The sequence below is a fragment of the Ipomoea triloba genome, chromosome 1 (assembly GCF_003576645.1).
Source record: "Ipomoea triloba cultivar NCNSP0323 chromosome 1, ASM357664v1".
NCBI lineage: Eukaryota > Viridiplantae > Streptophyta > Magnoliopsida > Solanales > Convolvulaceae > Ipomoea > Ipomoea triloba.
In genome coordinates, this window is record NC_044916.1 from 37,210,416 (window position 1) to 37,221,327 (window position 10,912).

At 37.1% G+C, this 10,912-nt stretch overlaps 3 protein-coding genes and 1 non-coding gene across 4 annotated transcripts; 2 read left to right on the plus strand and 2 right to left on the minus strand.

The window, feature by feature from the left end:
- Positions 1-1,906: 1,906 nt before the first annotated feature.
- Positions 1,907-3,857, plus strand: LOC116018774 (zinc-finger homeodomain protein 2-like). Its single transcript, XM_031258765.1, has 2 exons — positions 1,907-2,225; positions 2,727-3,857. Exon 2 carries the CDS (start codon positions 2,733-2,735, stop codon positions 3,627-3,629), a length of 897 nt encoding a protein of 298 aa, XP_031114625.1. The 5' UTR covers positions 1,907-2,225; positions 2,727-2,732; the 3' UTR covers positions 3,630-3,857.
- A 1,191-nt stretch (positions 3,858-5,048) lies between these two features.
- Positions 5,049-7,031, minus strand: LOC116002256 (bidirectional sugar transporter NEC1-like). Its single transcript, XM_031242366.1, has 6 exons — positions 6,924-7,031; positions 6,783-6,819; positions 6,458-6,668; positions 6,061-6,219; positions 5,821-5,940; positions 5,049-5,451 (listed from the first exon to the last, which is right to left on the minus strand). Exons 1-6 carry the CDS (start codon positions 6,970-6,972, stop codon positions 5,302-5,304), a joined length of 726 nt encoding a protein of 241 aa, XP_031098226.1. The 5' UTR covers positions 6,973-7,031; the 3' UTR covers positions 5,049-5,301.
- Positions 7,032-9,213: 2,182 nt separating this feature from the next.
- On the plus strand, positions 9,214-9,286 carry TRNAA-AGC. Its single transcript has one exon. It is a non-coding gene; the product is annotated as a tRNA-Ala (tRNA).
- Positions 9,287-9,578: 292 nt separating this feature from the next.
- On the minus strand, positions 9,579-10,825 carry LOC115999583 (protein RADIALIS-like 6). The gene is made up of 2 exons (XM_031239426.1): positions 10,443-10,825; positions 9,579-9,791 (listed from the first exon to the last, which is right to left on the minus strand). Exons 1-2 carry the CDS (start codon positions 10,682-10,684, stop codon positions 9,764-9,766), a joined length of 270 nt encoding a protein of 89 aa, XP_031095286.1. The 5' UTR covers positions 10,685-10,825; the 3' UTR covers positions 9,579-9,763.
- Between the last annotated feature and the right edge of the window lie 87 nt (positions 10,826-10,912).

The window sequence follows — 10,912 nt, forward strand, 5'->3', positions numbered from 1 at the left end:
CCACCCCCCAACCCAACTCTTGAAAATTTTTTTTTTTTTTTTTTTTTTTTTACTTTATTGGTTAAAAACAATTTACAGTACTTACTACTGCATCTGCAATTCTGCACCTTCAACGGTTCAACCTCTATATGTTTGACGCAACGTTTACGTCACAATGAAACATTTAAATAACTGCCCAATATTGACTGGGTTCATATCTAACCCTTCCCATTTATCTCTTTTCAATATAAATTTTACAGCAGGGTTCAAAATACTACTCCTTCAATCAAATTAACTCTCAGACGTGACAAATTTATAAATGACATTTTTATCTCGTGAGCAGTTCAATTAGTCACAGTAGTAAAATTTGGGAAGAAAAAATTAGAATCGAGTCTTATCAGCGACAATGTAGAGGCTTCCTGTGGCTCAAAATTATCTATATTATATATTTGGAAGTAGAAAATAAAAGTTAGAAGTAGATGCAGTATCTTTCTTTCAATATATTACATGCACAATAAAATAGTTGACTCTTATCGTTGCATCATATTTAAAAACTGATCTAAACCAAGTCTTCTCATATAAGAGTTAAAATCTATTAATGAGAAATGAATTGAATTCAAATTAATTTATCTTGCACTCTACCTTGTGGATACCAAATGCAATAATTTTCTTTTTCAAATTATTACCAAGGAGTTAAGGACATATACTAATAGTTGAATAGTGTTACCAACAAGCTAGCTAGTACTACAATAAAATAATAATAATAATAATAAAAAGCTATAAGATTAAAAAAAAGTTAAAGGTACTCTCCAATATAATCCTCCATTCAAGTAAAGCTGTCAATGCCCTTAGTTGAGAAGTTACACTTAAAACTCAATTTTAACACAGAATGTGGTATCTAGTAAAGTTTGAACCTATGTAGTAAAGTTATAACAATAATGTATAAATAATAAAAATAAAAAGAAAAATAGCTAGGTAAATTTGAATGGAGGAGAAAGTAAGGGAATAAAAATGGGAGTGGGTGAGGGTGAGGGTGAGGGGAGGGGAGGGTCAAATGTCCAGGCAGGCAGAATCAGAGTGTTTGCGTAAAAATGGAGTGTCAACTGACAACTATGGGGGAGAGGGGAAATGAAAGCAGGCAAAGAAAAGAAATTTTTACAGAAATAAGTAATGGCAGTAGAAAGAGGGGAAAGCAATAATGAAGATGGAGAAATGGAGATGGGACCATGCCCATGGGGTAAGTGTTGCAGGGCGTGGGAGAGGACTGAACATGACCTTGTCGGTTGTTTTTTTATGCTCTCTCTCTCTCACTCCCTATACTTACATCTCTCTCTGCATATACATACATCTGGTACATCTTAATTATATTAATCAACCCTGGGATTACAATTTACAGTACATTACTAGAATAATGCAGGTTTAAGGTGGAAGGCTGACAAGTGACAACCTTAATCACCCCAAAAACAAAACCCTGCCTGCAGGTTTAGGTAATTAAGGTCAGCTTTCATGCCAACAAAATCCAAGATCAGTGCATGGTGTTCACAAGGAGTTCAGTACATTAAGTGTAACTCTGAAACTATCAGAGCTCAGTTTTATGTTTTTACACACAATCTGTTGCAGTATTCAAGAATCAAAACTGAGCTGTCTGTGCGGATAAGGGTTTTGCCTTCGAAGAATAAGATAGGAATTCAGTACATTAAGTGTAACTCTGAAGCTATCAGAGCTCAATGTTATGTTTTTATGCATAATCTGTTACAGTATTCAAGAATCAACTGAGCTTTTTGTGTGGATAAGAGTTTGCTTTCTAAGAATAAGATGGAATATTTTGGCCCACCCTCGAGTTGTTTCCCACTCATCTCCAACCCCCCTAGCTATCTCGTCAACCAAACACCCCTTTACGCACTCAATGACACTGCTTTGTTACCTTAGCCTCACAAATCTGAAACATAATATTAGATTCATCTCAGGCAACCAACCTGTCTCCTGTTTGATCCACTGAAACACACCACTTTTCTTTTAAGTAAACCACCACTGTACTCCCCCCCTCCCTCCATCCCCTTCTTTATTCTCCCTTCCTTCCTTCTCTTCTCTTCTAGATTCGAGATCTCTCTCTCTCTCTCTCTCTCTCTCTCTCTTTCTTCTCTCCCCCCCAAAAAAAAATCTTTTCTTAAACCCTAATTTAACTCCCCAGATCATGCTAATTAAGCTGCTGCTGCTGCTCCACTGCTTCAAACTTCAATTCTGAGGTAGTTCAGTTCTCTATCTTTAGGGCCCCATCTTGGCTGGCTTCCCCTTTACTGCTACTACTGTTCCATCTTCTTGATTTATATAATTTATTACTATTTTATTAATCTATGCATCTAGCTAGCTTGCTTGCTGGATCTTTTAGCTGGCATGGCTTTTCTTGAGTTTTGGGTATTAATTTCAACAAAACTTTTCGGAATTAATGAAAGCAAGTAGAGTGAGTGTAGGGTTTGTGTCAGAAGATGACTCATAGATTTAGTTAACTTTGGGTGTTTTTGAAATCTGAGACTCAGTTCTTTGCTGGTAATTTAACGCCGCCTAGGAACCAACTGAGCTGCTCGTGCAGACTGAGATTGAGTTCTTGGTGTTGGTAGGGTGGGGTTAGGGGTTAGGGGTTAGGGGTTAGGGGGTGATGATTATGTGTTAATATGGGGGGTTTAGTACGATGATGTTTTATTGGGTGATGCTAATTAGGGTTTTGTGGTTTTAAATGTGTGATTTAGTGGTAAATGATGGCATTGACTGGAGAGGATAAGGAGATAAGAATGTCAGACTCGCTGGCCGGCTACAACCCGCTTGAGGATTTGGATCAGGCGGCCGTGGCGGCGGCGCAGGATCTTCAGCACGGACACGATAGCAAGTACGGCGGGGCAACGAATATTTCCCCCGCCGCCGCCGCGGGCGGCGGCGGGGTATTTAAGTCCAAGCTGAGCACCACCGCCGGAGCGCCGAGGGCTAGGTACCGAGAATGTCTGAAGAACCACGCGGCGAGCATCGGAGGGAACGTAACGGACGGTTGCGGCGAGTTCATGCCTAGCGGCGAAGAAGGTACGCTGGAAGCGCTAAAATGCGCCGCCTGTAACTGCCACCGTAACTTCCACCGCAAAGAGCGGGCCGGAGGCGGGGACGGGATTTTAGTGGTGCATCCGCTTCAACTCCCCGGTGCACCGCCCATGCCGTCCCCGTCATCCATCAACCACCACCACCACCGGAATTCCCCCTGGGGTGCCCCCACCTCCCTCGCCGCCCAGCCGGTGAAAATGGCCTTCGGCTCCGGCGGCGGCGGCGGAAGCGCCGCCACAGATTCCTCCAGTGAAGAGCTGAATTTCAACGCCTACCAATCCTCCTCCGCTATCCCTTCCCAGCCGGGACTAATCCTCGCCAAGAAACGATACCGAACAAAATTCTCTCAAGAACAGAAAGACAAAATGCTGGAATTCGCGGAGAAATTAGGGTGGAGAATCCCCAGAGAAGACGACACTCAACTCCAAACATTCTGCGCCGAGGTGGGAGTGAAGAGACAAGTGTTTAAGGTTTGGATGCATAACAACAAAAATTCCGCCAAGAAGAACACTCCCCAACAAGAACAAGATCATCAACAACCACCTGGTATTGCCGGAATTTAATCAATTTCTTCAATTCGCTCTTAATTTCCTCCATAATCCTATGAATAGGTGCAAATCATCATTGATCATTAGTTCATGGTGGGCAGGCCAGCTTTCATGATATATATATAATATATGTAACATTCGTAGAATGCATGCATGAGAATTGAGATGTTTGTTTAATTAATTATGCACAATTCTTGCCATCTATATTTAATTTCCTTGAAATTAAACCTGCACCTTCTTACATCTTAGGCCTTTAAAGGATCCTACTTTTATTATTTCAGATTTCTTATATTTAATTTTCTGAGTATATATTTAATTTGTAAAACATAAAATTATTTGAAATTCAATTTTCATTCTAAAAAATGCAAATGTTTGCGCAGTACAAGTAGTTTTGAAGTGATGTTTATGTAAAAGTAAGTGATAATAGTAACTGAAATGACAATAGTTCGGTGGCCGGGAGGTATATATATGAGAAAATAGATTAGTGGGGTACATAGGTAAATTTTGGGAGGGGTAATCGGTAAGTATATTATGCATGTAACGGTGGTGGAGTGATAGTAGAAATAATGACAGTGGTGGTGGTGATCGAGAGTAAGTGTGCAACAGTGGTACATAAATATGTAATAGTGGTTAATAAGTAGGTAGGTCAGGAGCACAATTCGTTAATAATAGTATTTGCAGTCATAATGTACCGGGCCAACACTTGAGCCTACCACATTATTGTGGAGTGTCAAGATACACAAGTAAATAAGAGCTAACCCCAACCAAGTTAGTTGGTCTACGAAATTGACTTGGTAATCAAAAGACTTTAAGTTCAAATCCATCTTTGGTTTGAGCTGTCCAGCTAGTCGGGCATAATTTTAACTTTATATATATTTATATTCCAAAAGAACATATATGACCACATCTTGAACCCATGCCATAACGAACATATATGACCGTGACACTACTTATGATTTATGAATAACGCCCTTTAATTTTTAAATTTTTTTGAATAATATATTTGAAATCGACATGTGGTTATGATCAATATCAGCATTGAAAGCGAGGTTACGTACTACATTTGTGGATTATAGCTGGTGTTTTGGCGTTCCTATTTTTAGTATACTTCTGGGCAACTTTTTGTACAGAGAAAATAATTTTTTTTAAAAAAGAAAATAAAACAATAATAATACTCCGTAATAAATAATAATTCAAGCAAACAAGCAGAAATGCAGTTATATAGTACACGTACTAAAAGCTTTTATCTTCCTGGACGGGTATCCTTCTGACACCAACCGCGTGAATGTGCTTAATTGCCAATGATGTTGGAGTATATGTACATCTCTCATAGGCAAAAACAAAAAATTTACTTTTTTTTTTTTTTTAAACTATGTGTAATAAAAAATATTTATAATTACCATTTACTAAACAAAACAACTTTTACGTACAACATTACAAAACAAACTATATATATTGTAAATAATAATTTTCCATACACTGCACGAAGCCAGAAAGAGATTTAACATCCTTTATTTCTTAAAATTACTAGTCTTCTTAAGTACTTGATATTATTAATTAGTACGGAGTAATTTAATGCATATGAAATTAAGTTGGAACATCATTAATAATTGTCGTGCATGGTGAGGCTTAACACCGTACGTACGTCCGACCGCCGGCCGGTTACTTCAATTCTTGTTTGTTAGATTTACCGTCGACCGTCATTCTTGACTTGAATCTCTACTCCTTCCTTGTATTCTCCACCTTTTTTATTCTCCTCGTCTTTCTTGGAGTCTTTGTACATGCAGTACAGAACGATTTGGGCGATTCCGAACAGGAATCCCAGGATGTTTGGAAACTGCATGCAATGTTAGTTTATTGTAAGTAATTAAGAAGTTAATTGTTGGCAGGAGAACAGCAAATGGCCAAGTCTAGCAATTAATAACTGAGATTATTGGGCCGAGGTCGGTGACGACTAAGTCTAACATCATGTCTCTCGAAAATGTGGCAGTATATAAAAAAATAAATTAAAGTTGTGTCGTAACTATAATTTTTTATCTTAACAAATAGTAGCAGAGTCACGTCACATCTGGTATTGGAAGTGAAATTGTCCAGCAAAAGTGGGTGAAGGTTCAAGACTAGCACCCTTATAGTTACTAAGTCAACAGTCTGACCAACTTGGTTGGATTGCAGTATTAAATATAATTCTAATAAATGATTGACTTACTGCAATGTACAAATCCTTGACGAAAAATCCGTAGAAAAACCAAGCTGTAGCGCAGAATACAAGGCAGATGGAGAGAGTGAGCGGCATGAACTGCGTGTTCCTTGTTCTTATCACTTGTCTCTGCAAAATAATGTGGGTGCAGTACAGTTAAGTTAATCAAACAGTTGGAGCAACTAACGGCTTAAAACGATTAAAAATTGTGTGTATATATGGTACTATGGTACGATGTTGTTGTTTTACCATGATGCTCAAGGGGGCAGCGAAGACGGCAACGTTAATGACGGCACATGTCCATCCCACAAGGGCAACTCTTTCCGGCCCCTTTACCAGAAACAAAGAGACTATAATCACCGCCCCAAAAAGTAGAATGTCCAGCACCAGTAGCTTTATCGTGAAGATCTGCACCAAATGGGACAGAGGGAGTATATATATAGTTGAACATGGAGACTATAAAATAAATTTTTTTTTAATAACTGAAAGGGGTGACTGGGTGGGCATAGTAGAGCATGATTCTCAGGAGATCACAAGTTCAGATCCAGTCAACATCTTCTTGGTCGAGTTTGTTGCAATGTACAGTCTCGAATTTTCCCGGTCACCCAAACAAATTAAAAATAAAAATAATAGGGTGGAAGATGACCTTATCTTTTTTGTTGGCATAAAACATGTACATTGAGATAAAAACCAATTCAATGGCACAGCCAAAGCCATTGATGCAGACGATTAGATATGCGTTGGTCTTGATAACAGCATAGTACAACAGCAATTCTGCACTGAAAAGTGCAACAACGTATGGTATGGATTGGTACCCATCAGATGATTTCCTTTTGTAAATCTTGTAGAAGGTTGGTCTGCAAATAATGTATCATCATTACATAATAATCAAACATTAATTCATAAGGTACGGTCTATATACAAAAATATTCAAGATCATGACGTGTGATTTAAAAGTTATGGATACTTACATCGGTGCTAGGAAAACAAAAAATGACACAATGTTACCTGCCCAAAGAAAAAAAGAATATATCATCTATTGACTATACTCCACTAAATCAAATTTTTACTAGTAATAATCAAATTGCACGACAAAATTAATTATATATTACCTAGAAGACCGAACAAGAGGGCCAAGTGTTGAACACTTAGCAGTGCCATTTTAACCTTTCCTGCAGGTGAAGCTCTTTCAAAAGGAGAATATGTAATTTGAAGATCCAAAGGGCTTAAGAAAACTTGGAGTTGCAGCAATCCTTTTATAATGAGAAAGTGATTATGAGAAGAGTAGAGATTAGGTGCGATAATGCAAATTAGCCGAATGTTTGGCAACCACAAATTCCATACATACGTTTAGGCCTTAGGAATGAAACTGTTATTATCCCGCAAAATGTAATTACTATAGGTTAAGTTGGTGTGAGGTTAAAAATTTAAACTTGTGTGTATGCAACAACACTCTGAATGAGAGATTTTGAATTCTAAATGACGGGGTAAACAAAGTTTGATTTCTTCTTCTGGTCTTGATCTCCTCCTCGTTCGATGACATTTTAATAAATTTATTCGATAAACTTCGAGTTCTTATCTTTGTATACTCCAAAATCAGAAATACCTTTGAATTCAAACTCAAGAAGTAAAGAGAAAAAGTTAGCCATCGTTGAATCGAGCTGAGCCAAGTAAAGTTAGAAGCATAACAAAGTTAAAGGTTGAATAGTGCAACGTCTCGATCTCCCCACTCTCTGTATCGTCAAGTCTTGTACACAACACAGTACCAAAACAGCATGCATGGCTTTTCCTTTATGCCAGGAATGGCAAAAACATTCGACTTGCACACCCTGATTGGACTACCCTCTTTTATTGCAACTATGTTGTGTTTTAGCGTGGATGGAATGTTTCGATAGAATCAAGGATGCTGTCATTACATATATATTGTGCATCAGTCTTTGGATAGATGCTTCATGTTTGTGTGTTGCGTGTAAAATCGCTCAAGGCTTTGGAGATTTAATATAATTTGCATGCAATTCTAAAGTGTATGTTGGAGGTTTCACATAGGGTGATATATATGTTTAGATCTTGAGCAATATAAGGAAAGACATTATAAAAAGAAAATTGGTAGGTTAAAGACTAAAGAATGTACTATACACTATTTTGAATCTCTCTTGGAAATAAACGGATAGAAACTTGTTTAAAGGAGGAATGAGTAATTCATACTAGCTTTATCACATTTTTATGTAAAAAAATTAGGCAAAAATGCATGGAAATTTAAAGAGCTAGCCTTGGTATCATGGAATGCTTGTATTTTATGTTTGGTAGTGATAAGAGTATTTGGATTGTAGTTTGGTTCCGATCCCGTCATGTAAGTGGGTGTCGGCTAAAAGATGGTTTCCATATTGAATGTTGTAATATGAGTTGCCAAACATTAAGTGGGGGATTACTAATTACTATGTTTTTTTTTTTTTTTTTTAAAATGAAAAGTAAAATGGAGATCGTGAGAGTAAGGGAAGGAATTAGTAATAATATACCCAACATATACCCAGCTCCTGTTGGGTTTGAGTTTCAGTGGAGACGATATGAACTCTTTGTGCTTCGGTAGTTTGAGAAACAGATTAGTAGTACTCAAAAAAGTAATAACAAGGAAAAAATGTTGGTTCAATTATTTGTTTATATTATTTTTATGCTTATTGAGTTGTACTCACTATTATTTTTATAAACTTCCTTTACACATTAAATATTACCATAATTATATTTAATTATTTATCATATTTAAAATATTTACTTTAACAACACAATCTTAAAGTCGGACAACCTCAACTTTTGCTCGGGCTTCCATAAAGCTAGCCTCTATTGATTACTCCTATACATGCATGCTTAGTTAGGAATCATTATAAGAGCATTATTTCCTCTATTGGGAACATGTTAGTTAGTCATGTTAGTTAATTAGCGAACCATGTTACTTATGTGTTAGTAAGGGCCTCAAGTTTTTATGATGGTTTGAGATAGTGGGTCTACATCCCTCCTAGGTGTATTTCTCATACGAATTACAATTAATAGCTTCGCATCATTCGTTTTTCTTTTAAATATACATAATTATTTAAAAAAATATTTCAATATAACTAAAATTTTAATTTTTTTTTTTGAAAACCTAAAATTTTAATATTAAATATTATTATTGAACACTTATTTTTATGTATGGCGCATAGGAAAAATTAGTTATTAGTATATGTGAGCAATATTATTGAGAAAAAAGGAGAATTAGAAGCTGTATGAGAGGGTTTTAATATCCCAAATATTAAACATATCTCGTGATTATACTTTTGTCGATTCTAACCAACCATTCAAGAAATCACGATTCATGAGAGTCCGGTTAATTAAAAGATCAAATAGTTTTATGGAAAAGGAAGTGTATATGGGGATGTAGCTCAGATGGTAGAGCGCTCGCTTAGCATGCGAGAGGTACGGGGATCGATACCCCGCATCTCCATTTTTTAGTTTTTGATTTATTAATGGTTGATTGATTAAAAAGACTCCAACTTTATCATTATGCACAATGAGAAAGATTCTTTGCTGCAAAAATACAGTCATTCTTCCCGGTTTTACGATACTCATCAGTTGTTCTCATGGTTTTGGACATTTGGGTGGCTGAGTGCGTTTAAGGTAATTGGCAAATGGCAAACTCTGTTTGTTGAGATGTTCTCGGGCTCTCCGCCCTGGTTTTGTGTCTCTTTAGTGTTCTAATTAGTATGTTCGCATTTCTTGTTAACCAAAATGAGCAATTTTGAGATAACAGACACACAGTGTATTATACATTTTTGCAAGGTAACAAAGAAAGAAAACAGAAACATCTGAACAGTACAACATTAGGAATACATATGAAAGTTGGGTTGTAGGTATAGAGAACTTTGAAGGAGTCATAATTTTTCTGTTGAGATCCACCCTTGATGGAGCTTCAGCATTGTTCTTACCGGAGCTTCAAATTCCTTAGAAGCCTGTTGTTGGCAAAGAGGGAAGAAAGAAGTTATTAGAGCTAAGAAAGTGGAAGGAATTAGTCTGTTCTTAAAGTTAAAAAATATTCTGTTGCTTTCTTAGGAATATTTTCTGGGGAGCATATACTTATCAATTTGCAGGCTTTGGTCCACCAGATTAGTGGTGAGCTTTCCATGGCTCACCACTAGACCCATATGTTCACAAGTTACCTTGATGAAGTCACTTTTAAGAATGGTCAATGTTCATAGGGGGACCAGAGGTGAAAATGACAGATGGTTATTTTGCATGTGGGTGTTTAAATTAATGGAGAATTCATTGTGCTGGGCACAGTAGTGCAGTGCAGACATGAGTGTTAATGCTGAAGGGTTACAATAAAAATTCGAAAGGTGAAACTTGGTTAATATTTGCTCTAAGAATTAGGATGATGAACTTCAACTTCTATGGTTGACCATGTTAACAATGGACCCTGGCCAAAATGGGAATGTTTTTGAAAATGCACAGTTTTGTAGTGTAAGGATAACAGTGGTCTACACTAGCCGGGTAGTGTGGTTGTTCTTGATTCATATTTTGCTTTGTGATACAAGTAATTTTGTTTCGTGGGCTAACCCTAAACTAGAAGGTGGCATGCAAATTAAAGATGAGTGTTATATTACCTTTGCTCATTGCTAGCAAATCCTCTGCTACTGCTTTCAGTGGCTCTATAATTTGGCAAAGGTACTTCGTCGTTTTCTATTTGCATTATATCCTTCTCGAGGATTTCGTACTGCCTCCTTACTTCCTCTATGGATTTCCCAACATACCTGGCAATTTTATGCCAGCGATCGGGAGTCTCCTTATCATATATAGCCAAAGCTTCTTCAAATTTCTTGTTTTGCTTTGCTGTCCAGGAGGCCATTAATGATCGGTGGCTGAGTGTATAAGTAGGATTGAGGTTGAGTTTAGCGAAGGGGAAGAAAGTCGAGAGCTGCCTCAGTAAAGTGAAAAGATACTTAAGTCTGTGAGTGTGTTATGGGAAAGAGAGTCCATGCTAGCTCCTTATATGCTGGAGGGAAAGGCGTTGGAGTTACGAGTTGGCGAATATCTTTTTTTTTTTTTTTTTTTTTTTTTTTTTTTTTTTTTTTTT

Bases quoted from the DNA above. Each gene is read 5' to 3' on its own strand.
- LOC116018774 (XM_031258765.1), top strand. From the start codon at position 2,733: ATGATGGCATTGACTGGAGAGGATAAGGAGATAAGAATGTCAGACTCG.
- LOC116002256 (XM_031242366.1), bottom strand. From the start codon at position 6,972: ATGGCACTGCTAAGTGTTCAACACTTGGCCCTCTTGTTCGGTCTTCTA. The intron at 6,820-6,923 runs GTAATATATAAT...TTCTTTGGGCAG, and splicing joins CCTCTTGTTCGGTCTTCTAG to GTAACATTGTGTCATTTTTT. The intron at 6,669-6,782 runs GTAAGTATCCAT...CATTATTTGCAG, and splicing joins TTTGTTTTCCTAGCACCGAT to ACCAACCTTCTACAAGATTT.
- LOC115999583 (XM_031239426.1), bottom strand. From the start codon at position 10,684: ATGGCCTCCTGGACAGCAAAGCAAAACAAGAAATTTGAAGAAGCTTTG. The intron at 9,792-10,442 runs GTAATATAACAC...TGCCAACAACAG, and splicing joins TTTGCTAGCAATGAGCAAAG to GCTTCTAAGGAATTTGAAGC.